The 25,987-nt window shown below is 35.3% G+C and overlaps 1 protein-coding gene across 1 annotated transcript; it reads left to right on the top strand.

Annotated features, from left to right (window-relative positions):
• Nucleotides 1-1,479: 1,479 nt before the first annotated feature.
• cd34 (CD34 molecule) lies at nucleotides 1,480-25,770 on the top strand. Its single transcript, XM_056449598.1, has 6 exons — nucleotides 1,480-1,549; nucleotides 3,052-3,298; nucleotides 5,517-5,647; nucleotides 12,981-13,360; nucleotides 20,137-20,292; nucleotides 23,496-25,770. Exons 1-6 carry the CDS (start codon nucleotides 1,480-1,482, stop codon nucleotides 23,682-23,684), a joined length of 1,173 nt encoding a protein of 390 aa, XP_056305573.1. The 3' UTR covers nucleotides 23,685-25,770.
• Nucleotides 25,771-25,987: the final 217 nt, after the last annotated feature.

Below are 25,987 nucleotides of genomic sequence, written 5' to 3'. Positions count from 1 at the left end.
CCTGGTTCTTCCTGATGGTCACATCACCTTCATGCATTTTTAACAGAAGGACGCAAGAACGCTGAAGAACACATATTGAATTTTTGTTTTTTACCCAGACATTTAATAAGAATATATGTTAGAGCAGTAATCACAATACCGTAAAACCATGATATAGTTTTTTTAATTATATATTTTTATTTTGCTTTCCGAACATCGAAACTTAGCAACACACAAGCTAAAGTAAAACATACACACACAGTATATGAAAATAAATAAATTACATTAAAAAAATGAACAAATAAAGTGAGGAGATACAGTATAAACCAATGGGGAAAAACTATTTTGTCAAATCAAATGGCACAGTTTTAATCTAATTCAAAAATGGATTCCAAATCTTTTTAAACAATTCAACCTTTCCTCTTGAAGAATATGTGATCTTCTCCAATGGTATACAATTGCAAACTTCTGAGATTCTTAGCCCAATTGGTAAATCAATGTCTTTCCATTGTAAACCAATACAAATTTTAGCGATTGTCAATAACATTTCAGTAAGCTTAATAGCATGATTATGCTGGAGGTTAGAATTTGTATAATTGCCCAATAAACATATCTCTGGATCCAATGAAAAATTAATCTGTGTGATACGATATTGCATAAACAGTCATATTTTTATCCAAGGTTATCATATCATTAGAATCTTATATCCGGCCATGCCTATTCCATAGTATTTTTTCTTTCTACTATGGATGTCAGTGGCTACTTTTTTCTTCAGAATATTTCGTTTCTGTTCAGCAGAAGAAAGAAATTTATAAACGGGTAAGCTATCCCCCTAAGCAGACACAGAAATGTAATAATAAATCAAATTTAAATCAGTAAATAATGTTAATTGTTTTTTAAATTATAAATTTAAAGATACATTTTGAGTTTTAATTATTTACACACAAAACTGAATTAGATTACTGTAATAATTGTTACATTCATGCAACTTTATGTAGAGGTTTGCACTTCAATGGTGGTTTCTGCCATTTTGCCTGAGGAATAAACAGAGTTAATGTGGCTTGGCTATGCGTCTTTAACCGGTGGGGTAATTGCCGGGGTAATTAATGTTCAGCAAGCAGTACAGCACTGGGGCAATTCTACCTAATGCTCCCTAATTGAAAACATAAGATTGTATCCTTTGCCTGCCATCAAAAGCACGAGGACTTTCTCATGGCAGTCTTTCCTCCTTAACTACACTGTTACAGAGCCCAAGGGATTTGTTACGGTTAGCCAGAAAGTGAGAGAAGGGGCAAAACCCAACCCCAGTTTTTCTTTTGTGTAATGAGAAGTTTAAAAAAAAAAAAAGTATAGCAAAAAAGAAAAAAGATAGTCACTTCAATACCCCCACACTCGCCATTCTGTTGTGGCCTTTTTGTCCAAGAATTGTATAAGCTGAGCATGGCAGCGGATCAAACATTTAGATATCCAATTACAATGTCTGAATTAATCTGCACGATGATGTCAAAGAACAAGAGCTTGGAAATCATCCACGGACATCTGCAGCCACGCAATGCTTTTGGTGCTGACAGTGAGCTGCAAAAGGAGGAGGCAGCTGGCAGCTAGAGGGGGGTGATGAGATGACGCCCATTTGGACAGTGGGGGTGCTCTTTAGAAAAAACACCAAAGCTGCAACTGCAGTCTGTACTGTATGAGTCTGGACGGTTCTTGTAATGAACACAATGAATGAGAATCTGCAATAGATGAATAATTAAGGAATCCTTTAGTAGGTAGGCTGTGTATCGGATTTGGTCCAAAGGGGTCAGGAATGGGATCATTACTGTGTGTATGGTAAATGCACCGTCTATAGTTTCTATCCGAGATATACCTACATCCTGTCTGGTAGGGGAAACATTCCACGCCTGACACTAATTTGATTAATTCCTTCACCCCGTTTGTGTTTTGTCAGAAAACAACTGGGCCATAGGCTCATTGCTAAGTAAACTCTCAAGATCAGCATGCGCACAAATGGAAATAGTTCTCACAGAGTTGAAGTAGATAGAGTGACCATTGGACTAAAACGGCTTGTGAAGTTCTTTGACCTTTTGAGAAATAATATTTTTTAAATCACACCAACAGTGCTTTGCAGGGGCTTCCACTTTTTTAGAATAAACTAAAAAATACAAGTACTATTTTAAACAGCTGAAATGAGAAAAAATTGTGGTAACACTTTAGTTTAGGTCACAACTCATGGTATTAACAAAACTTTAACGAACACTACTAGCTTAAACTAATCATCTGTTTAGTAATAGTAAAACAGACGTTGGGTTTAGGTTTTCAGTAGCATTAGGGATTCAGAATAAGATCATATTTAATAATTTTTTTATATGTACATATAAACTACTAATTAACAGCCAATTTTTAAAGGGACTAAGCTGAAAAAAAATGAATGAATGAATGAATGAATGAATGAATGAATGAATGAATGAGTGAATGAGTGAATGGATTATTCATTAATTCATTTACTTTTTGGCGTAGTCCTTTTATTAATCCGGGGTCACCACAGCGGAATAAACCGCCAACTTATCCAGCACGTTTTTACACAGCGGATGCCCTTCCAGCTGCAACCCATCTCTGGAAAAATGAATGATTAATAATTCATAATTAATTCACCGACGATGCCATCGTCCATCGCGATGTTTCACATTAGACATCGTATGATGCCAAATTGGTCGACATCGCCCAACCCTAGTTTAAAGTGATATATTGTCTGGGTGGTTGTAATATATAATGGTACAAAACGTTGTAATAAACTGCTAAATGTCACTTTGTTAAAACTGTTGAGTTGAATATTCAACAACAAGAGTCAACAGAGCCGATATCAAAGTTCCATAATGCAAATCACATCCATAAATAAACGGAAAACACTAGAGAATCACAAAATACGGAAACTGTTCATTAACAGTGTAGCACATTTGCATATATGTTTGCATAACATCCCATCAACAGCAAGGCAATAGTTGTGGGGTATTAGTTGTGAACAAAGAGAGCTACAGTAGCTAGTGAGCATATACTGTAGGTGCTGCTTAACAGACGGGACAGCACAACAGCTGTCTCAGATCACCAAGACAAGCTCTCTCCGGCCTGGGTGGAGAAGTGATGAGTCCCAGGCTGCCGTCCAGCCAACCGGCTATAGACGTCAGAGCCTGCTGTTTAAGCACAAAGCACACGAGGAGGAGAGGGCTTCCCTTGAGATCTGTGCATCTGGTGATGGAAAGATGGACTCCACCCTGCTGGACAACACATTAGCGATTATTAGAGTGATTGCAAGCCCTTTTGAGTTGGTTTCATCTGTCAACACACCGCTTCCTTTTTTGCTAAGCTGTTTATTTAGTTTTCTCCTGCTTTACCCAGAGCCAGAGATAGAAGATCTCGAGATGGCCTTCTGACCCGCTAGATAATCACGTCACAGATCGGAGTGAGGATAGAAGAACAAAAGGAGGGCTTTGTTAAAAAGATAGTGACTGTCCTCGAGTTCAACAAGCCTGTGATAGGAGCATTAATGTAGGTATTTTAGGAGATTAAGGACATTCCCTTTTGAGCTGATCGCTTAACGCTGCATTCCTCTTGAGTACTGAGTTGAGGATTCAGTCCAGAAATCTTCCAGGGTCAAAATCTTAGCAGACACACATGCTTTTGGATTCCCAAAAATACAAGTCTATGGGAAAATTAGAGTGACATCATTTTTAGTCTTATGAGAAGACTCATGATGCATTTAAAGAGACAGTGATCAAAATACGCCTGAATGCTTTGAAATACTTTAAAAGGGTTATGTGAAGTTCTTCAACATTCATGCTTAGCTCAATTTAAAAAAAGACGGAAACGAAAAACAAGCTCAATTCTTCATATCTGAATTCAGCAGCCAAATGGAAAATAAAATAGTTAGTTCACCCAAAAAACTAAAAATCTTTAATCATTACTCTATATTTTGAAGAAAGCTAGAAACCTGTAACCATTGACTTCCATTGTATTTGTTTTTATTACTATGAATGTCAACGGTTGCAGGTTTACAGCTCTCTTCAAATGATCTTCTTTTGTGTTCAAATGAAGACAGAAACTCAAACTTGCTTTAAAGAAAGCTAGAGACCTGTAACCATTGACTTCCATGATATTTGTCTTTCCTACTATAGACGTCAGTGGTTACAGGTTTACAGCTTTCTTCAAAAAATTTTCTTTTGTGTTCAACTAAAGAAAGAAACTTAAACTTGCTTTGAAGAAAGCTCAAAACCTGTAACTATTGACTTCCATAGCATTTGTTTTTTTCTACTATGGACATTAATAGTTACAGGTTTCCAGCTTTCTTCAAATGAGCTTCTTTTGTGTTCAACTGAAGAAAGAAACTTAAACTTGCTTTGAAGAAAGCTCGAAACCTGTAACCATTGACTTCCATGGTATTTGTTTTTTTCCTACTATGGATGTCAATGGTTGCAAGTTTTCAACTTTCTTCAAATGATCTTCTTTTGTGTTCAACTAAAGAAAAAACTCAAATTTGCTTTGAAAAAAGATAGAAACCTGTAACCATTGACTTCCATAGTATTTGTTTTTTTCCTTCTATGGACTTTAATAGTTACAGGTTCCCAGCTTTCTTCAAAATATATTCTTTTGTGTTCAACTGAAGAAAAAAACTCAAACTTGCTTTTAAAAAAAGCTGGAAACTTGTAACCATTGACTTCCATTGTAATTGTTTTTTTCTACTTTGTATGTCAATAGTTGCAGGTTTTCAGCTTTCTTCAAATGCTCTTTTTACTGTTCAACTAAACAAAGAAACTCAAACTTGCTTTGAAGAAAGCTCGAAACCTATAACCATTGACTTCCATAGTATTAGTTTTTTTTCCTACTATGGACGTCAATAGTTACAGGTTTCCGGGTTTCTTCAAAATATCTTTATTTGTGTTCAACTACAGAAATAAACTCAAACTTGCTTTAAACAAAGTGGGAAACCTGTGACCATTGACTTCCATAGTGTTTTTTCCCCTACTATAGATGTCAATGGTTACAGTTCAACTTTCTTCAAAATATCTTCTTTTGTGTACAACTGAAGGAAGAAACTCAAACTTGTTTATAACAAATCAAGGGAGAGTAAATGATGACATGATTTTTGTTTCTGGGTGAACTATGCCTTTAAAAGACAGTAAACAAAGCATCAGCATTATAGACAAAGTCAAATGACGAAATGCTTTGTTCAACTATCAGTTTACTAAAGTGCTTACTTTAAAAGAACCCAAAGCATTTATGGGCATTTCTCATGTTTCCAGAGACCGTGGAAGAAAAAGGAGGCTTTAGTTCTCAGGTTTATATCAGAGCTGTCAGGACGTGTCTGGCTAAGCTTACCGCCGTACGTCCATTTAGGCACAGCTGAGAACATGGGGGATTTTGAGTCTTTGCCTTGAGATTGTCTCATTACATCAGACCAGACCTGCCAGAACACCATGGAATGGATTAGAGCGATTCAGAAATCTGCAGAGCACATTTGGTCCCTGTTGTGTCACTTTCCTTAGGAAAACAATGATTCCGGTCAGATTTTTTGTTGTATTGGTGGAAGAAAAACATCCACCGTCGCGGTTAGGTGGAGTCACGTACTATCCCTCTTCCAGAACTCTGTTTGTGATTGCCGTCGGAGCTTCCAGATGTCAGTTTGATGACCGAATCTCACTGCAACACAAATTGTGAAATATCTGATTTGTCAAACAGGGATGTCCTGTTTTGGATGAAAAAGTGACGGGTTGAGTTTTATGGTTTGTTGGACTCAAGTAAGACATTGTCCATTCTTTGATTTCTCACACTGCCATGGCAAAGATTTAAAGGATAGTTTCTTCAAAATACTTATCCTTTACTTGTTACAAACATGTTTAAATTTCTGTTAAAGGGTCACTAAACACCATAACACATTTTTTGAGATGTAGACATATGTCCCACATCACTAAAAACACTATTAGGACACATATTTTTCACAAAAAAATGAGTGCAAATACGTTCTTCCAGTTTGAAAATAAAATTTGAAGCAACGTCACGGCGATTAGATCGTTGCGTAAATTCCAGCGTGGTCATTGGCCGTTTGCACCGGCCAGTACAAAGTGATGTCACTGATTTTTCAGCATGTCTGTGCATTATTCATGAGGAAGAGTTGTTTGAACCAATCACTGTGCTCTATTATGAATGAGAAGAAGAAATTGTGAAGAAAACTGAAAACCTGTAACCATTGACATCTATTTGTTTTTCTTACTATGGAAGTCAATGGTTACAGGTTTTCAGTTTTCTTCTAAATATCTTCTTTAGTATTAAAACAGAAAATAAAATTCTCTGATAAAGGTTTGGAACCACTTCCAATTAACCTTTTCCAGTAAATTTTCATTTTGGAGTAAACTATCCTCTAAACTATCCCTATTTGCCAAGGAATTGCTTTAGGTGTATATTCAAGGTGTCCAATTGCATCTGATTAATGTAAATAGACAGTAAATGGCATGGAAAAATGAGACATCTAAATAAAAATGAACACAAAAATGATTTATTTAATCTCTATGCATGTACTCTACATTTGTCTACATATATGCATTTTTAGAGATGTACTGATCCCATTTTTTGGAACTGATCCGACCCCGATCCCAAAATTCTGAGTATCGACTGATACAGATGAGATCCTGATACTGTGCCGTTTTTTTTAAAGTATAATACAGTTTCTAGTTCTTGTGATAAACTCAAATAATTTATCGTCTTTAATAAAAATAACAGACCTATAGTCCTACTGTATATGACAGCACAATCTAACTAAAAACATGACGCTTGCTGTAAACTAGGCTACATTATTTGAGCAATCGTTAAGACATTTTGATCTGTTGTGGTCCAGCTTGTGTTTCCTTTTTTAATATTAATATTTTTCTTTGAAATCTGTAATAGGCTACCCCTATTGACATTAATCAAAACACAAAGTGGTCTGTTAAATAAAATATTGATATAAATAAAATTATAATGAAATATTCACAGTTTTAGAGTAGCCTATATTAGGCTAAATAATTTTCTGCTAAATCCATATTGCGCCCTCAGTTTCACTTTTATTCATTTAATCAATACTTTGACCACAGTGAGCTAAGCTTTACAAACTATTCGCAGCACTGAAAGTATTGCCATCAGAAGAATAAACCCGGTGCGAAGGATGAAAGAACAGAAACTTTTAATATTACAGAATAATCTTACAAAAAGGTGCAAATCGCTTCTCCGCATGAATTTAACCACTTGAATTTTTATCTTTATACTTCATGTTAAACTATAGAATGGCTTCAGAGCATTTGGGATATAGTAGGCCTATATGACTACTTTCTAGTGCCTTATAATATGCTACCCTCATGGCTTTTATTGGCTTATAAATTACACAGAATGTAGCGCACGCTCAAGATCAGATTTGGATCGGTACTGGTTGGCCGATACCCGATCCAGCAAAAATATGCGATATTAAAACGATATCCGATCCAAGTAACGGGATCGATGCATCCCTATGCATTTCAAATTTATACATACAATCAAACATGTTTCCTGACTACTCTAAATTTCCTATGATGATGAAATCATTGAAATCAAAGATCTGTGTTCCTGCCAAATAGTTATTGATGTCATTCTTCAACATGTCCCTGTATGGTAAAACACCATAGAAACTCTCATTTTTGGCTGCTTGCATTAACATTTCAGCATGAACATCTAGCTAAATACCCTTTAAATGATAAATAAATCATTTATAAATAATCTTTTTTAAAAATGGATGTGCAAATTCAGATTTAAGACAGAAAATAAGTAAAACGAGACGCTGCTAGTTTGTGCAATCATGCTGCATTTTTTTGTACACAACTAAAGTAATTTGTAACTATCCATGTTATAAAAGAATGTTGTGGCACTTCTCATTTGCAGAAAACACCAATACAGAAGTTTACAAAAGCGTTCATGTACGCTGGTCTTGTTTATGTGATGTTAGGAGAAGAGGGAACATTCTTCCTAACAGTTATTATATCAATAAACATGTCAGGTTTTGGCTTGTGCAAGTAAGCGTTTAGTTTTATTAACATTTTTAAGAGCTGCAGGACGCATGCCCAGTTCAGCCAATTAAAATATAGAGCCAGCCACTCACAGAATCAAGCATGATGAGTTCATGAGTTACTCTGAGTATATCTGTCATGAGGGAGGGGTGTTTCATGCTGTGAGCAAGGGCGAGGCCTTTCATGGTGGCAGAAAATAATGAAATATTAACTTAAAAACCAAAAAAAAAAAGTTTATCACTTCAACCATTGACCATGTTTCTGCCTAGAATTAACATGCCTTTATCTAGTGGTGTAACGGATCACAAATCTCATGATTCGGATAACACTACGGTGTTTGAGTCACGGATTGGACCATTTTTCGGATCAGCCAAAAAGGGAGGAGACAAATGTGATTTACTTTTTGTTTATACAAAATTATTATTGCAACATCCATTGGTTTTAACAAACAGAACTTAGAATCTGTAATCTTAAAAAAATTAAAATCAAGAAAGAAACAGCTGAAAAAAAAGGAAAATATTCAATCCGAAAAATGATCTTTGCTACCGTTGCTGAAAATGCTAAATCTAGAAACATCTTATAGAAACAACATATCATATTTATTTTCAATTAATGATTCAACAATTCACACATAAAACTTGTTTTACTGTAATGTTTCATTATAGGTGTATCATTTTTGAAAACCTATTCAGTGACAAAATTTTGATGGTTGTTTGTTACCACTTATTGGTTATATAATGTAATTGCTACAACAGTCACCAGCGTCAAGTTCCATTAAACAGTGATTCTAATCTTTACCATAAACATCAGTGTTTATATCTGAACTATAAACGGTCTCCCAGTACTTCTGCATTATTTAATTGTTTGTAACTAACTGAAAAGTGTAAAAACTGAATCTCTCTCGATTAAACACAGATTTGAATGCAGCACTTCAAATGATTATTAAACATATGCAAATCATTATCATTTATCATTCATGTTGCGCAGGTTTGAATTGAGATCATGATCCTTTATTGATTAATAGTGCAGCTTAAACTGAATGCATTCATGCAGGCTAAACAAACAGTGACAGAGAACACCTTTAATTAATAATCTAAGAAAACATTAAGGCGCCACCACAATGTTTTCTGTCACCATTATACTTTACAGCGAAGCCATAATGCCGTCATTCACGTGATTTGAAAGACGCGGGAGGTGATCTCTCTGCCATTATAAGTTATAAATGTGGGATTAACCTACAATTTCACAATAAGTTATTAATGTGCAGGTCACATGCGTTTTAACTGTGGGTTGTGATCCATATGGATCACAAATCAACCTGGATCTGTTACATCCCTACCTTTATCTAATCACAAATGGTCAGTCGAGATGCATTACCATTATTAAATGGAAAGATCACACCCAAATTATTATTTTTCCTCTATTTACTCATCCTCAAGTGGTTCATTTCTTCATTTGAACACAAAAGTAGTAAACTGAAAACATGTACCCATTGACTTTCATTAATTTTCTTTTTTTGGATAAAGTATTTGTATTGTATTATTCAAATAACTTGTAGTCAAATACATCTCTTAGTACTACTTGTGTTTAAAAGCCACATAGCTTAATTTATAGTCATCCAATTTGTGATTGGATTGATTTAACTTACTAAAATAAAGTCCTAAATGATAACAACCTGATTGGTCATTTCTTTTGTTATCTTAACTGCAAAGATTCATGAAGGTTTATTGTTTTAGGATTGCTGTTTTACAATGTAGCATCCTTATTACAGTGCCACCTGTTGAGACAAATGTAGAATTAGTTGATCGTCAGGGGGTGGCAAATTTCTTGTTGCTTGTTAGAAAAGCACAAGACCACCCAGCATGAGCTCCAGTTGGCATTCTGAAGCCAACACATTTGATGGCAAGACAAGTGATCTCCTAAATGACACCAGAAATTTATCTAGATTTAGATCTCAGCTGTTCAAATCCACAATGACAAAAAATACACCTAATTGCATATAAAATATTCTGGGTTCAATTCAATTAATGCATATGTAGAAAATTAATAGCTTCAAAAATGTACTTGTCCTTGATTGCTTAAAAAGTATTGTTGTAAAAATATAAGTAAAGGAATTTTAAAGGGATATATATACTTAAAAAATGAAAATTTACTTGTTCCAAACCTGTATGAGTTTCTACAGTATTAACTTTTTTAAATAAATAATACTAAAAAAAAAAAAAAAAAAAAAAAAAAATCTAAAAGAAATTTTGAAAAAAAAAAGCAAAAAAAAAAAGCTGGAAACCTGTAACCATTGACCGAGTTAAATTAGTTTTTCCTACTATGAAAGTCAATGGTTATAGGTTTTCAGCTTTATCCTTTCAGCTTTTTTCAAGATATGTTTGAAAAAGGATTGAAACAACATAAGGATAAGTAAATGGTGAATTAAATTTCATTTTTGGGTGATCTAACCCTTTAAATCAGAACCTTTAGATTTGAAAATATCCAAGACCACTGAAAAAAATGGGTCTCAATCCAAATTGGCTTCCAAATAAACATAACAAAAACATCTAAATGAACAAGACGTGCCCCAAAAAAGAACAGAATGTTTTTACGATAGTTATATTGCTCATCACAGTCGCCTGCAGATCTGCGTTTTTGTGTGTGCGACCAAGGAATTCCTAAAACCGTTTTGACTGCTTTACAATTTCTATAAACTCTTCACAAGTTCACGTAAGTTGATAAAACGTCCTAAAATGTATGCACATACTGTACAATGAGCAAGATCAGCCAACCACACAGCATTATTTCAGATATTAATGAAGTTCTGTCACAAAATGTAACTTTTTTTTGATCTTGCATCTGAAATATTCCTTTAATTGTAGTCTCCACAAAGCCAAGATAATCTAGATCGAATGTGTCAATCAAAAGTGTAAAATGTCATTTTTATTTTAATATGATTTTTAAGAAGCCAAGTCCAATGACTTTTGGATATAGTTACGGATGCAACACCTTAAAACAAACCAGCAAAAGAATTAGTTTGAACCGTACGCCCAGCCACACACTTCCTGCATTCCACATCTGAAGACAAAACTCTTTCCTTAGGAGTGTGGTAACGAAGAGCAAAGCCAAAGGTCTTGACTTTTGGGAGGTGATGTTTATTTGCTCAGTCAGTGTCTGGAGCATTACCCTCTTGCTTAAGATATTAATAATGCAGAGTGTCTGTGCAAACAAGGCAGATTTTTGTAGAGGGTGGAGACGGAAGGGCATTAAATAACGGTCAGAATTTTTTTAACCTCTCCTCAACCTCGGGGTGCACCTACCACCCACACACTAACAAACACTATTGGATGTGGAGTGCACTCCGGGCAAATCCTTACTGACTGTGTGATATATCAATGCAATCTCATGGGTAATGTGTAACTTTGATTGAAGTACACATTTTACTAATTTGTACAATCTCATTTGTATATTTTAGTATGATGTGCTCATCCACAAATGAGGGTTGGGGTTAAGGGTGGGATTTGGGTAAATTCCTCTTTTTAAACATTGACATTTTAGTATGAATGAAATTGTATGAATTGATATGAAGTAGAGACTTGACTGACACTATCTTAAATAGTTACGTTTCCTCAAGAGATCAGGCTGGACATACAGCACAATGTCTCACTGTTTTCAATTGTAATTTTAATTGATGTTTACAGTCTACCTTGAATACCATTCAGCAAAAACTGAATACAATCTGAACAATCATATCCCTTATCACAAAAAACAAACCAGTTCCCTTTAACCAGTGAAATCTGATTCATGTACAAATGACTCTGAAGAACAAATCAGTCTTGTTGAATCAAAACCATAACTAAATTTGTTAAATGCAGTCCAATTACTATTAAATGACTCCTATAGAAGTTGATTATTTTAAGTGAATGAAAAACACACAGCAGAACCAGTGTAGTCCTGATTCCTGAAACAAATGACTTTTATGAGACAAGATATGTTTCAAAATATGAGCTACCATCTGGAATTAGAGAATTTCATGTCGAAAAAAACGAAACAAAAACATTCCTATTAAATGTTGACGTCACACTTCAATTTTCTTTTTCAAAAAGGGAGCGCATCAACACTAATGATAAGCATTTGCAAAGAGATTTTACTTAAGTTAGGTTTTCGGTAGAGCTACCACTTTTAAAATAAAAATAAAAAAATTATTAAGACCGAATGAGTAATATGCTATTAATAGCAACTGTAAAAGTTCCATAATACTTGTTGTTCGTGTTAGTTTTTGTTTTCACAAATTCACTAGAGGCCACCGTATACATTTTTGACAATGACAATACATTACTTGGGGCATGATTTTTCATACGTGCCATTTCTTGTAAATCCACCAGAGGTCGTTGTGTACGTTTCTGGCCATCTCAACATCCATCTGACACACGTCCGTGAGAGAAGTTGGTCAGCTTGTCGTTGTGCTTAATACATCAGCTTGTATCGACTGACCCACACACCCCATTCCCTAAACCCAACTTATAGCATTTTCGAAAGCAAACTAGAAGAGAAAAGCCATAGCAGACATGTGATTCTACCATACTATCACACTGGTCTTTTTTGGGGTTTTGTTTTACCTGCTTTTTGGGGCCACATTTTACTGGACTTGAACCCTGGTCCGTTCCTGCCCGCTCCACCTCTGAAGTCTGGCACCGTTCACAGTGAGCTACCAAGCAAACCAGAATGTAATCAGTGAGCGGTACTGTCCTGTACCATTCATTTTACAAACAAAATGCAGCCATTATCTACCCTGAGGCACTTTGCATGATCTTCTCATAAATTCATACCTGGGCACATTTTCCCAATGAGTCTGTGTTGGTTAAATAAGGCTACATCATTAACTAAGGTGAGGTGGCAGTGCAACCTACATGTAAGGCCTATCTTATTTGACATTTTGAACAATTTCTGTTTCCATAGGTTGTCAAGGACAGGATACAGAAAGTGTATCTTCACAATCAGTTGGATCAGCAACAGATCCAACAAAGGCAGCAGATGTATCGGGAACAGAACCGACAGCAACTTCAGAATTAACATCACAGTCAAATGATCCAGATGCCTCAAACCAAGGAAGTGTTGAAAATATTACTATCAGTGGTACGGCCCAACAAGAAAATGTGAACTCCACCCCAGTGTATTCCACCCCAGAATCGAAAAACAACAACGCTGCCGACAGCAAAGATGACAGTGGGGTTACATCCTCAACAGACCTCACCAGATCAGAAACCTCCATCAAAGAAACAGTAAATCTTCGCATCAATGGCGATCAGAAGTTAAGCAAAGACTCTGTATCTTCAGATGTAAGTGCTTTTTGCTTATTAGATAACAGTGGGAGAAAAAAAAAAAAAACAATGAATCAAAAACAATATTGATATTGAAGAGTTCAATTCAGAACTTATCGGAGTATTAATTTATTTGATTGCTGAAATCACTAATTTTCATTGGTCAACAGCTTTTATGAAGAACATCAGGGCTCGACAATAAGCACCGCCTGATGGCCCGGGGCCAGCGTGCGGGACGCTCAGGCCAGTGTACAGAATGGTTACTGGCCCGATTTGGCCAGCGCTGCCTTGTCACAAAAGTTTGGCTGTCTGTCAATTGCGTGCAAATACAATCTTAGGATGCTTTCACACAAAACGTTTGTTTGGGAATCTGTCTGGTTTCCCCGCAGTTAGCGCAGTTTGTTTGGCATATGTGAGTCCAGCAATCGCGCTCGGAGCCACGCCAAATCAATTGGACCGAGATCGCCTGAATGAGGTGGTCTCTGCTCGATTGAGCTAATCGATTGTAGTGAGAAAACAAAACGGTCCAACGAACTAACGACCCAGGCTATATCACAGTGTCTTATGATTGTGTAATAGCCATTTATACGGCTATACGAAGAGAGAATGAGGAGTAGGACGAGATGTCATTCCTAAAGACAAATGTTTCATATCTAATACAAAAGTGAAAGCATGCTGAAATATTAACGAGAGCTGTTTATCCTTTTAAAATATTATATACACAACTGGTCAAACGTTTGGGGTCGGTATGATTGTTAAATATTTTAAAATAAGCTTCTCCTGCTCGTCAAGTCTGCATTTATTTCATTATAAATACAGTACAAATCGTAAAAATGTGATACGTTATTGCACTATAAAATAACTATTTAAAAGTAATTTATCATTTATTTTAATAATTTATTCCAGTGATTTTAAACATGAATTTTCAGTAGAAGTGTGAACCTACACTGGTCTCATGATTCGGTTCGGTTACGATTATCATGCCATCCATTCGGTTCAATTCAATATCTCGGTGCATCACGGTGCATTGATGATGCTTTCCATACACAATTTCATATTTTCTTCACAGCACAGCAATTATTGTATTAAAATGTATAAATATATTTATATTCTATTTGTTATACAATTTTTCCTTTTAATACAAACAGTCAGATATATAAACTGTACCTTTAAAAACTCAAGTACATGCACAGAACAACACAAGCATTTATAGCAAATAAACAAATATAAATATCCCGCTCGCTTTTTGAGCCTTGCGAGTTCGTTCTTACACCCTATGATTGGTCATGCGCTCAACAGAAAGGGCTGTGATTGGCTCTTGCGCCCTGTGCTCTTCACAGATGAGTGACACTAGGTGCGTTCGACATGAAGCACAACTGCAGCCAGTGATCAACGAGATTAGCCGAGTGCAGGCGGGGGCGGAGTTGAAAACGGAGCCGTCAAGCCGAACACTTGCGGCAGTCATGAAAGTTGAAAGTTGCGGCAGTCATGATGATCGATCACATGGCCTCATCATTATTTTTTAATTTTTTTATTCATAACAACAAAAGATTTACAAATAAAACAGAATACAGTCTCTGCAAACTATAGTTCATTTTTAAACAATAAGGGCATTATGAATTAAATATATTACAAACGCATGAGAGAAATAAGGGGAAACGAGAGGGTAATATAAACATAAAAACGAACAGGCTTATTAAATACAAAGCAATAAGCACAAATTCTAGGAGTTTAAACATCACTCTAGGGTAATACTTCTTGTTTGAATATGCTAAAAAGAGGTTTACATTTATTTACATTTATAGATATAAAACTTTCCAATATATTTTAATGTAAAACCCCAAACAAGGTGTCTTGATTAAGTCTTTAACAATGATTAAGATTATTTTGGATAATGAAAGCATTTTCAAAAAAGCACTTTAATCCAAAAAGATTGAACAAAAGGACATTCCTAAAACAAATGAGCTACACTTTAAGTAGAAGTTTCCCAGAAAGGCCAGGTATAAACGGCTAGACAGGAAATAAAATATATATATATATTTTATAATCCTAAAAATCATTTTATAATTATTCAATAATTAACTTAATTTGTTAAGAAACCTTTAATTTTAATAAATATTTAACAATTAAAAAAAAACTTTTACATTTAATAAACTTTAAAAAAATTAAATAAAACTGACCCCAAACTCAATTATGTTTGGCTTTTGAAGCATTATTTAAAATATTGTATGTGGCTAAGAAATAGCTATTAACATCTTTTGTTTGAGTCCAGTGAAAATTTTGGCAGGGCAAGTGAAAATCTGAACCACTGTAGAAAAAATCCTGAGCATTGAACCCTGAACATGCGGTAATGTTTTGTAATTTATCTAAACTCAGCATGTAGGATTCAAGTTAATGCAGATTCAGCAGGATGTAAAAAATCTAATACACTTTCACTGATATTTATATGGTACTTCCATGTACTTCCAAGAATACCATAATGGCACAAGCATGGTACTTCTACAAAGCATGCAGTAGTTTCATGGTATTTAGTTACAAGTTATTTTTAAAGTCACAGTTATTTTTAATCTTTATAATTTGATTTCAGTACCCTAAAAATACCATTGCATTAACATCATAATATTGTTATATAATTTTTTTTGTATATGCCAATCATTTGCTAGATTTATACAAACCAAAGTACCACCGTGTTACCTTCTGATACTGTAAATGCACCATTAGGTCAAAAATACATTATTTTGCAAGAAAAATACTGCGGCTGCATTCATATTTTCATGCTAATATGCCCCAGTAAGGGCATATCAGCATTATACATATTCCTTGTTCCATTCTCTTATTGATACACTGTAAAAAATTATGGGTTGTTGCAATTCAACATTGGGTGCAATATGGAAAAACCAGACTATTGTGTCATTTAAATTTAATATAAAAAATTTCCCATTGTTGGGTTTGTCCAATGTTATCCAGTTTTCAAAAAAGGGTGTGTTTTTTTTTAAAGGAAGATTTTTACCATAATTAATCTGACAACTCAGAAATGTCAATTCCCATTACAAAAAACTGTGACATTTGAATAATCATTCATTATTTTCTTTTCGGCTTAAATCCTTTATTAATCAGGGGTTGCCACAGTGGAATGAACCGCCAACTTATCCAGCATATGTTTTATACAGCGGATGCCCTCCCAGCTGCAACTCATAACTGGATTGTTATATTGTTTAATATTGAATATATTTTTACATATAAATTGTAACATTCTGAGTGTTAAGTTTGAATTAAAAATTAACTATTGGACTTCCAAAGTATTTAGATCAGGTTTGCCATAGGTAAACCCACACACAACCTCACTTCCATAGTAAAAAGTTACTTTTTATTATGAAAAAGTAGCCTAATCATTGTAAATTAGTACAAAACAAAGCACAAAACCACTATAGCTCAATAACACAAATTTTGTAAATGTATTATAGTTATAAAAGAATATTATTAGTCTATAATAATAATGTAATTTAATTCTATGTGAAACTGAATATTTAAGATTCCATAAAATGTGATGCTTCATTCCTCTTTTGACATGCTTGCCATATAGTTGTATGCATAATGCACAAACAGTTTAATGATCAAGACTCTATTATCAAGAAAACGAATCACAATTTTCAGTACCGTTTTTTTGCCCCGCTCTACTATACAGTCTCACTAAGGCTCTTTGCCAAGTGAAACCAGTGGAGTGACTTCAGATATTTTCAGTTGCTGTCATCTGCATCCGTGTACATTAGAAAGGAAGGAAGCTTTGTGTCTGCGAGGATGAAGTATAGCAAGGCAGTTTGAGCTGTTGATGCCTGTGAGCTCAGATTAGGGAGATCCTGTTTTGTCATTCACTATAAATAATCCCTGCGCACAAAAGATGAATGAGCGGGAGAGAAGAGGGGCTTCCTCTCACTGCTGCCATGCGGTTATGAACCCAGGAAAGAGGTTAGACAGAAGAACACGAGAAGGGGGAGATGATGAGTCTGTCATTGGCAAGAACAGATATCTATAGTTGATAGTTAAAGCTGATGCTGAATCAATCAGTATAGCTAAAACAGCAGTTTTTTATTTACCAAAACAGCAGTTGTTTATTCTTTCATGATACCGTTGGTCAAGTGCAGCCCACAAATCATGACTTAAATGTTTGTAAAAAACATACAAAGGTGCTAAACTCCTCTTTGTCTGGTATATTAAGGTTTTAGAGCATTATACAACAGATATGGGACGTTAAATTGATAATTTAATAAACTACCATGAATTAGCATGCGTCTAGCATGAATTAGCATGTAACTACCATTATTCTAGCATGAATTAGCATGATTCTAGCATGAGTTAGCATGTAACTAGCATGATTATAGCATGGATTAGCATGTTTCTAGCATGAATTAGCATGTTGTTAGCATGATTCTAGCATGAACTAGCATGTTTCTAGCATAATTCTAGCATGAATTAGCATGTTACTAGCATGATTCTAACACGAATTAGCATGTTATTAGCATGATCTTAGCATGAATTAGCATGTTACTAGCATGATTCTAGCATGAATTAGCATGTTACTAGCATGATTCTAGCATGAATTAGCATGTTACTAGCATGATTCTAGCATGAATTAGCATGTTACTAGCATGATCCTAGCATGATTTAGCATGTTACTTGCATGTTTCTAGCATGAATTAGCATGTTACTAGCATGATCCTAACATGAATTAGCATGATTCTAGCATGAATTAGCATGTTACTAGCATGAATTAGCATGTTACTAGCATGATTCCAGCATGTTACTAGCATGATTCTAGCATGAATTAGCATGTTGTTAGCATGATTCTAGCATGAATTAGCATGTTATTAGCGTATTTCTAGCATGAATTAGCATGTTACTAGCATGTTTCTTGCATGAATTAGCATGTTAATAGCATGGTTCTAGCATGAATTAGCATGTTTCTAGCATGAATTAGCATGAATTAGCATGTCACTAGCATGAATTAGCATGTTACTAGCATGTTTCTAGCATGAATTACCATGTTGTTAGCATGATTCTAGTATGAATTAGCATGTTACCAGCATGTTACTAGCATGAAATAGCAGGTTACTAGCATGAATCTAGCATGAATTAGCATGTAACTAGCATGATATTAGCATGTAACTAGCATGATATTAGTATGTTACTAGCATGATTCTAGCATGAATTAGCATGTTGTTAGCATGAATTAGCATGTTACTAGCATGACTAGCATGTCACTATCGTGTTGCTAGCACCTTTCTAGCAAGATTAGCATGTCAGTAGGAAGTTTAAACTGTTAGCATGTGTTAGAATAGCTAGTCACAGTCTCTGGGACAGTTGCTGGGGTGCTTAAATTGGTTGCTAGGGAGTGGCTAGTAAGTTTAAAGGTAATCAGTGATTGGCTGCTGGCTAGACTGAGTTGAATGAGGCCAGACTCTAGTCTGTAGGACAGTCTGATGCAGAGTTATGAGCTCACAAAGGTTGATCCAATGTTAAGTCAATGACAGTCTTTTACAATAGAAGTCTATGGGACAGTTGCTAGGGTGCTGTAAGTGGTTGCTAGGGAGTGGCTAGTAAGTTAAGAAGTCATCAGTTATTGGCTGCTGGCTAGACTGAGTTAAATGAGTCCAGTTAGAAGTCTGTAGGACAGTCTGATGCAGAGTTATGAGCTCACAAAGTTTGACCCAATGTTAAGTCAATGGGACTTTTGGGATTTTTCTGGGTCGTTTTTCGGAAAACCCAAGGTCGGATCAGTTAGAAAAGATATAGCAACCCGAGTCAGACCAGTTTGAAGGTTTGACGAGTGTTTGAAGTATGTAGCTTGAAAGGCTTAGGAGGAGATACACTTAGAAATTAGTCTCAGAAGAAGAAGAAGAAGAAGAAGAAGTTTTGATAGATAACAATATGCTGGCTTTTCAAGCCACCATAATGAATAATATCCAATGTAGGAAACTTTGAAATGCTGAATATGATTACTAAATAATACATAAATAATATTTTTTTCCAAAACAATAAAACATTAAAAACTAAATAAATAATTGATCAATTCTACAAATAAATTGTCATCATTTTGAAAAACAGCTAATAATTTTGAGATTTGCTAAAGAATAGATCTCATTACGGTAATAAATCATTGGCATTTTTAAGAATTAATGCCAATCCAAGGTCATAAGATTTCTGTTCATCAAGTGAAGATTATTGATAAAATCGAAGAACATTCTAATTAAGAGATCCAAAAACAGACCTATGCAAATCACGCTATTTAATCTGAGTCTGCTGAGAGAAACAATCACTTTGTATGATGAACAGATTTATTTTAGGTTTTAATTCACATACAAATATTGATCAATAGGCATAAGCAGAAGCAATTATTGCTCAAAAGTGCTGGTATGGCAAACAAGAATGACCCTCATTGGTTCAACTTCTCACATTGCCAAGCAAGCATGCAAAGCTTTAGTTTAGGTTTAAAGTTTAGTGATCAATGTTTGTCAATAAAAAGCCCTAAATTAAATCTGTCAATCTTATAATATGTTTGTTTTGTTTAAGGAGATTTTGGTTACAGTTTAATACTTATATTTGATTTCTGTTTTGATAAATAAAAAAATAAATAAACATTTGCATCAGAGCTTTGGATAAACAAACTTTCTCAAGACTAACTTGACTTTTGGGTTAAAAACAACAAGAGGGTAAATGGTGACAATTTGAACACTGAGATGAACTAACCCCAAATCTCTCTATTTGTACTAATATTTTGGTGTAATTTTTCTCTACAGTCTACAACTGAAGGCGACAACAATACCACCTCCGGGGGGTCATCTTCTGCTGTTTTTGTATCTGTGCTGGTGACCGGCTTACTGCTTGCTGCCATAATAGTCGGCATTTACTACTTCAAATGTCATCGCCGAACCAACGGTAAAGGCATGAAACTGGTGAGTTCCACCTCAGAAACAGACACTGAACATAAGAAAAAAAACCCTAAATAATATCCTTTTTTTCAGGATGTAAACATGTTGTAATTAAACAAAGCAAATCCTGCACGAAATTCAACACGAAGCAAATTTGTACATTCATCCACTTACTGCTTTGTCCTTCTGAATAAACCCCTAAATCGATGACTTCAACAACTGTATTTCCACCACCAAGTGTTCCCAATCAAACTCCCATTTTGAATGTGTTATCCGCGCATTTTAATTGCAAAATTCAGCCCATTTGGAAGGAAAGTGTTGCCAAGATCATAATTAGGAGGAAAACAATTGGCAGGGTATCAGTGCGGTGCAGTTCCTCCAGCACACGCCCCATCTAATGTTGAGAACCACAACACATGCTAGTTAAACACCAACCGTTTCATCCACTTGCCAATAGTTTGAAGCTGTTTTCCTTCTCTGTTAAATGATTTCAAGTTATGAAATTGAATCAAAGTGCACTCTCAGCGGACCTCAGAAGGGTTTGTAAAGAAAAAAAACCAAACACGTACGTTCACAGGCAGAATTTCATAAGTCATACACTGCTCAATAAAAGCTTTAAAGATATATCAAGAAACATATTCCAAATAAAAATTTGATGATGGTTTCCATATTCTGCTCCAAAAGAAAACCCTGACCCTAGTTTAAGAGTCTTGCTTATTGAGTCCTAAGTTACAACTGCTCACTGTGAATAAAAATCTTGGCTATTACTGAAAAAACAGCTATCATAGTGTTTAATGTAGTATGATGTGTAACAAACAGTAATTTTGGAAACATTTAATGTAAAACAATCTACAGGAAATGTTACGTACACTGTAAAACCCCAAAAGTTGAAACTGATTGCAACAAACCATTTAAGTTCAAAAACTAATCCTAATGAGTACTGTGAACTTAATCCATTTGAGTACATGAAGCAATTTGAGCACAGTAAAACTCAACATGGTTTCCGTTACATTCATTCGTCCGTGGCGGGGCGCCACACCAAAATTCCTCCCGCCACGGCTACATTACAGCTTCTCATTCAAAACACTCGGTTGTTTTTTTAAATAGCGGGTTATAATCGCACCAAAAGCATATTAAAAAGGTAAGTGAATTGTAACAGCGCAAACTTTTCTGTAATCGTAGTAGTGCTGTGCGTTCTTTGCTAAACCCTTTAAGGTGACGTGCTGACAGACCGACTGACAGGTGCGTGATGCGTGAGGCCAGCAAACATGGCGTAGCTTTCAGTTATGGTGAACACAGTTTCCATAATTATATTTTATTTATAGATAAAGGTCTGTGGTTCTGCATACAATGACTTTATCCTGCTGGAGTTTATAACCTTTTCACTTTACTTCAGGGCACATTAATGCCGCTCTGTAGGTCTGTTCCTAGCAAATCTAATAAATGTTGAAGACATACTTGTTACATAAACGTGCTAAATCACACTTCAGCAGCATTTATTTAAGAGCTCACAAGAAAATCTGCACTTGAGCAGCGTATATTTGAGGGCGCGCAAGAAGTTTTGTGCATGAGCAGAGGAAATCGGCGCTCGAGCACAGAGATTGACATGCTCGTAGGCTATTACATGAATGCGATCTCGACTTAATACTGCGCTCACGACATTTGTCGATGAAATAACCCCACATGTAGATCTGTGTAAAATGCCCAGCAGAGTCTGCCGATAAATGAAGAGAACTCAAACCAACTGAGTACTGTAAAACAACTCAAACCGTTTGAGGAAACCGATTGCTACAAACCATTTGAATTAAAAACTAATCTATATGCGTGCTGTGAACTTACTCCATTTAAGTTGGCGTAATGAGGTATTTGATTAACTTATTACCTTCAACACTGAGTTCAAAACTCTTTTCAAATGAGTAGAAATAACTTTCAGTACATTTTGGGTTAACTACACTCAAATTTCATTTGATAAAGTTGACTGTTGGGTTTTACAGTGCAGATGAGCAATGACATTCTTCTTCTAAATGAACACATGCACATCAATTATTTTTTATTTACAAATATCTCAACAATGCTCAATGTTTGCTAAGCAATTTTGTTACTTCGTAGGTAGTTCAAAGAGGTAAGAGCACCAAATATCAGAGTGTGAGCATTGGTTTTATTCAGCAGTTGAACATACACAATAGGTCACCCTAAAAATGTCAAATTTCCAACTATTTCCTCGCTCTCCACTTATTCTAGACATACTCTATACAAGTTTCTTTGTTCTGGTGAACACAAATGATATTTTAAAGAATGTTAGAAACTAAACAGTTGGACTCATTGGCTTCCAATAGCATCTTCTTATTTGTTCAGTAGAAGAGAAATTGCATCTGCAGGGATCTAAATGAAACTTTTTGCTTGGTAGCACTGGTGTTCATAGCTAAAAATGTAGTCACTCCAGCCAAAAATTAGCTGCACCCACCAAGAATTATTTACACCATTACAACAAGGTTAATATTAACAGATTTATTGCATTTGAAATCATCCTGATGATTAAATGAAAGATTAAACAGAACATCTCGCACTTAAAATGTGTGGATTCAGTGGCAAACACTGTTACCTGAAAACTCCGTCACACAGACTTTACAGTGAATGGCTTTAGGAGTCTTTTCCACTCTTCAAAAAGTGTATCATTAATCAGCTGTGTCATTATTTGTAATAAAAATAGTAACCAACAAAGTTAGAGCAGAACATTTATGCACCTCAAAGCAACACAAGACAGCCACTTGCTTCATTTCTAACCGAGTAAGCCATTTTTTGAACAAGTGATTCAATTCACTGCAATAACACAAGGGCTTACCAACGTGTAATAATAGTTTTAGTATTATATTTATTTATCAAATGCCCAAGTTAAAGGATCAAAACTGCACTCAGAGACCCAATATTCAGATACAATTTTCTATCAACATTTCTCTTCCAATTCTTTCCAAAACAAATTAGATGAGCTATTTTATTCACATTGATTTTATAGCGTACAATATTGCCGTTTCTATAGATGTTTTATACAGTTTAATTCAGAAGAGTATCTCTACACTTTTATCACATCAACTATTTGTGTCTATTGCTGCTAATCTCAAAGAAAGTAAATCTCAAATAGGTTTTAACCTCACAAATCAACAATTTTAACAATTATTAAAGCAAAAAACAAAACAAAAAAACAATCTGTTTGCATTGTGTTTCCATAGGCTGAGGAGTCATACATGGCCGATGAGGAGAACCAAGGCAATACTCTGGTATCGGTGGCCCCACTAAACCAACCTGAGCCCCAGGAGAAACCCAGTCTTAACGGAGAGTCACAAGAGGCAGTGAAGCCCCAGACTCCTGCCGCCACCAACGGCCACTCCACCACCAAGACGGCAGACACTGAGCTGTGAATAAGCGGTCCTGCCACCTTAGGGTCTGGGTGAAACACTCACTCCCTACTCCTTACATCCAAAACAATCTACTACATACTGACCTTGGCTATCAAGGGTTAACAAAGACTCAAATTCTCACAATGAATGTAAATACGTTGCAAAATGTTCCATTTAAAGTCATATGAAACAATAGGCAAGACTAAAATATGGGATATAACTATATAGGATGAAAATGGGATGAAATAATTGGTCAATAACCTGCTCCCGAAGCGTAAATGCTTTAATGATCTATGAAAAGGTTGTTATGCTTTAAAAATAACACAATTTTGAGGTAATTAGTATAGCTTTTGGATTTAGTGGCTAATTCGTATTCATTTGTACATTTTAGTACCATGTGCTTATCCCCCAATGAGGGGTAGGGTTTGGTGCCAAGCCTCCCTTTAAAAATAGAATTAAATCGTATGAATTACTATGAATTAGCCACTTTTTTGGCGTAAAATAGTTCCATTTCATAATGAGATTGGATTGGTTATAAATGAAGCAGTAAAATGGCAGTTATAACAGTGATGATGCATGATATTATAGAAATTCAATCAAAACATGATGCAAAAAAAAAAGGTATTAGCCCCATGATGCAACCCTTAAGTTTAATGGGGTGGGGAACTTTTCCCATGAGTCATTGCTGGTTTTCATAAGAGCAACCCGGGCTGGAACAAAACGTCGGGAGGATCCCTACTCCAGTCTCAGTGCTCCACAGCTTCCAGCTGGGTGTTAATCGCATCACATCACACTAGAAAGAAACATTCGGAATCCAATAGACACGAGTTGTGTTTTTGTTTGCTATGGGTTGTTTGTGTGTTGCTAGACTGTATGGCGTGTTCTATATGTTCGTGTTTGTGTACAGTATGATTTGACTAGTTTATAGTCTTGTATAATTTTGTTAATATCACTGCATGACAAAGTAATGATTTCTGGAGATAGAAAAACAAAATCAGTTTGAGTGTCAACGTGAACTCCATTTCATTGCTGCGAACAACCCCTAACGTAAAAAAATTCAACAAATTGCTGCAAAGCCAATAAGCGCTCAGGGTAACAGCTAAATGTTATCTGACATTTCTGGATTGAGTTACAGCTTTACCGTACTTTGTAAACCAGTATTATGCTCTTTTTTGTAATATTTGTATTCTAGTCATTTAGATGTAGTGTTGAATGACTGACTTCATTGTTTGAATGACCTGCCTTAAATATTAGAAGTTTCTTTTAGGTGGGTGTGGTTTATTTTGTATCTACATTTGCTACTACACAGTACATCATGCTTTAGTCAAAGGAATTACGTAACTGGGTGCAGCCGTGAAATCATCAACTTTAGTTTGAGTAGATTCACTCCAATGCAGTGAGGAACGGTGCAGACAAAAATAGCATTTTCTAACCATGTTTTTTTTAAATGGATGGAGTTCACCCAAAAAGGAAGATTTTGTCATCTTTTACTCACATTCAAGCTGTTTTTCTTCTGTTGAGCAAAAAATAAGATACTTAAAACAATGGTGGTAATCAAATGGCTAAACTCCAAAAAAAAATATATAATAAATTGGGTTATATCAACCAAAATATGGGTATAATATGGACATGCCCAACTGTTGGGTTAAAGTTGGTAGGGTTTGTCCATATTTTATCCAAATTTGAGTTTAAAAAATCCAGCATTTCATAGTGCACCCACTGACTGGCATACTAAACTATTGATAGACATCATGATTTTGCTAAGTACGATGTGTGGATTAACATCTATGTTGATTCTGGAACATCATTTTTGTTAAAAAATGTATTCCATACCTATTCCCTACCCCTAAACCTAACCATAAATGTAAATTATTCTTAAAATCAGAGGACAATAATAGTTGGATAACTATCATGCAGAAGTGCATAAACCTAACCAAATCCTAACCATAAACGGTAAACATAATCCTTAATTCTGATTGGAATGTTGTTCCAGGATCAACACAGATGTTAATTCAGGAACATGTCCTACTTGGTGAAATCAGGTTAGGGACTATGACTATGGACAGTCCAATGCCTATGCTACAGTGAACATTCTTCAAATTATTTTTTTTTAATTTGAATCGTCAGAAGAAAGAAACTCGTACAGGTTTTGGATAAGTATAGAGTGAGTAAGTGATTACAGAATTCAAATTTGGGGTGAACTACCCCTTTAAACACTTAAACCGTCTCAAAATGATTTGAGGTCAAAATTTGGTGCTACAGTGATTGCTTCTCTTGAAATAAACCATTAAAAAATGAAATTGTATGTTTAAATGTTCAATATG

Source organism: Danio aesculapii, chromosome 23 (assembly GCF_903798145.1).
Source record: "Danio aesculapii chromosome 23, fDanAes4.1, whole genome shotgun sequence".
NCBI classification, from domain to species: domain Eukaryota; kingdom Metazoa; phylum Chordata; class Actinopteri; order Cypriniformes; family Danionidae; genus Danio; species Danio aesculapii.
The sequence above is the reverse complement of the archived record's forward strand: the minus strand, read 5'-3'. Positions and strand labels throughout refer to the sequence as shown.

Bases quoted from the DNA above. Each gene is read 5' to 3' on its own strand.
- cd34 (XM_056449598.1), top strand. From the start codon at position 1,480: ATGTCAAAGAACAAGAGCTTGGAAATCATCCACGGACATCTGCAGCCA. The intron at 13,361-20,136 runs GTAAGTGCTTTT...TTTTCTCTACAG, and splicing joins AAGACTCTGTATCTTCAGAT to TCTACAACTGAAGGCGACAA. The intron at 20,293-23,495 runs GTGAGTTCCACC...GTGTTTCCATAG, and splicing joins ACGGTAAAGGCATGAAACTG to GCTGAGGAGTCATACATGGC.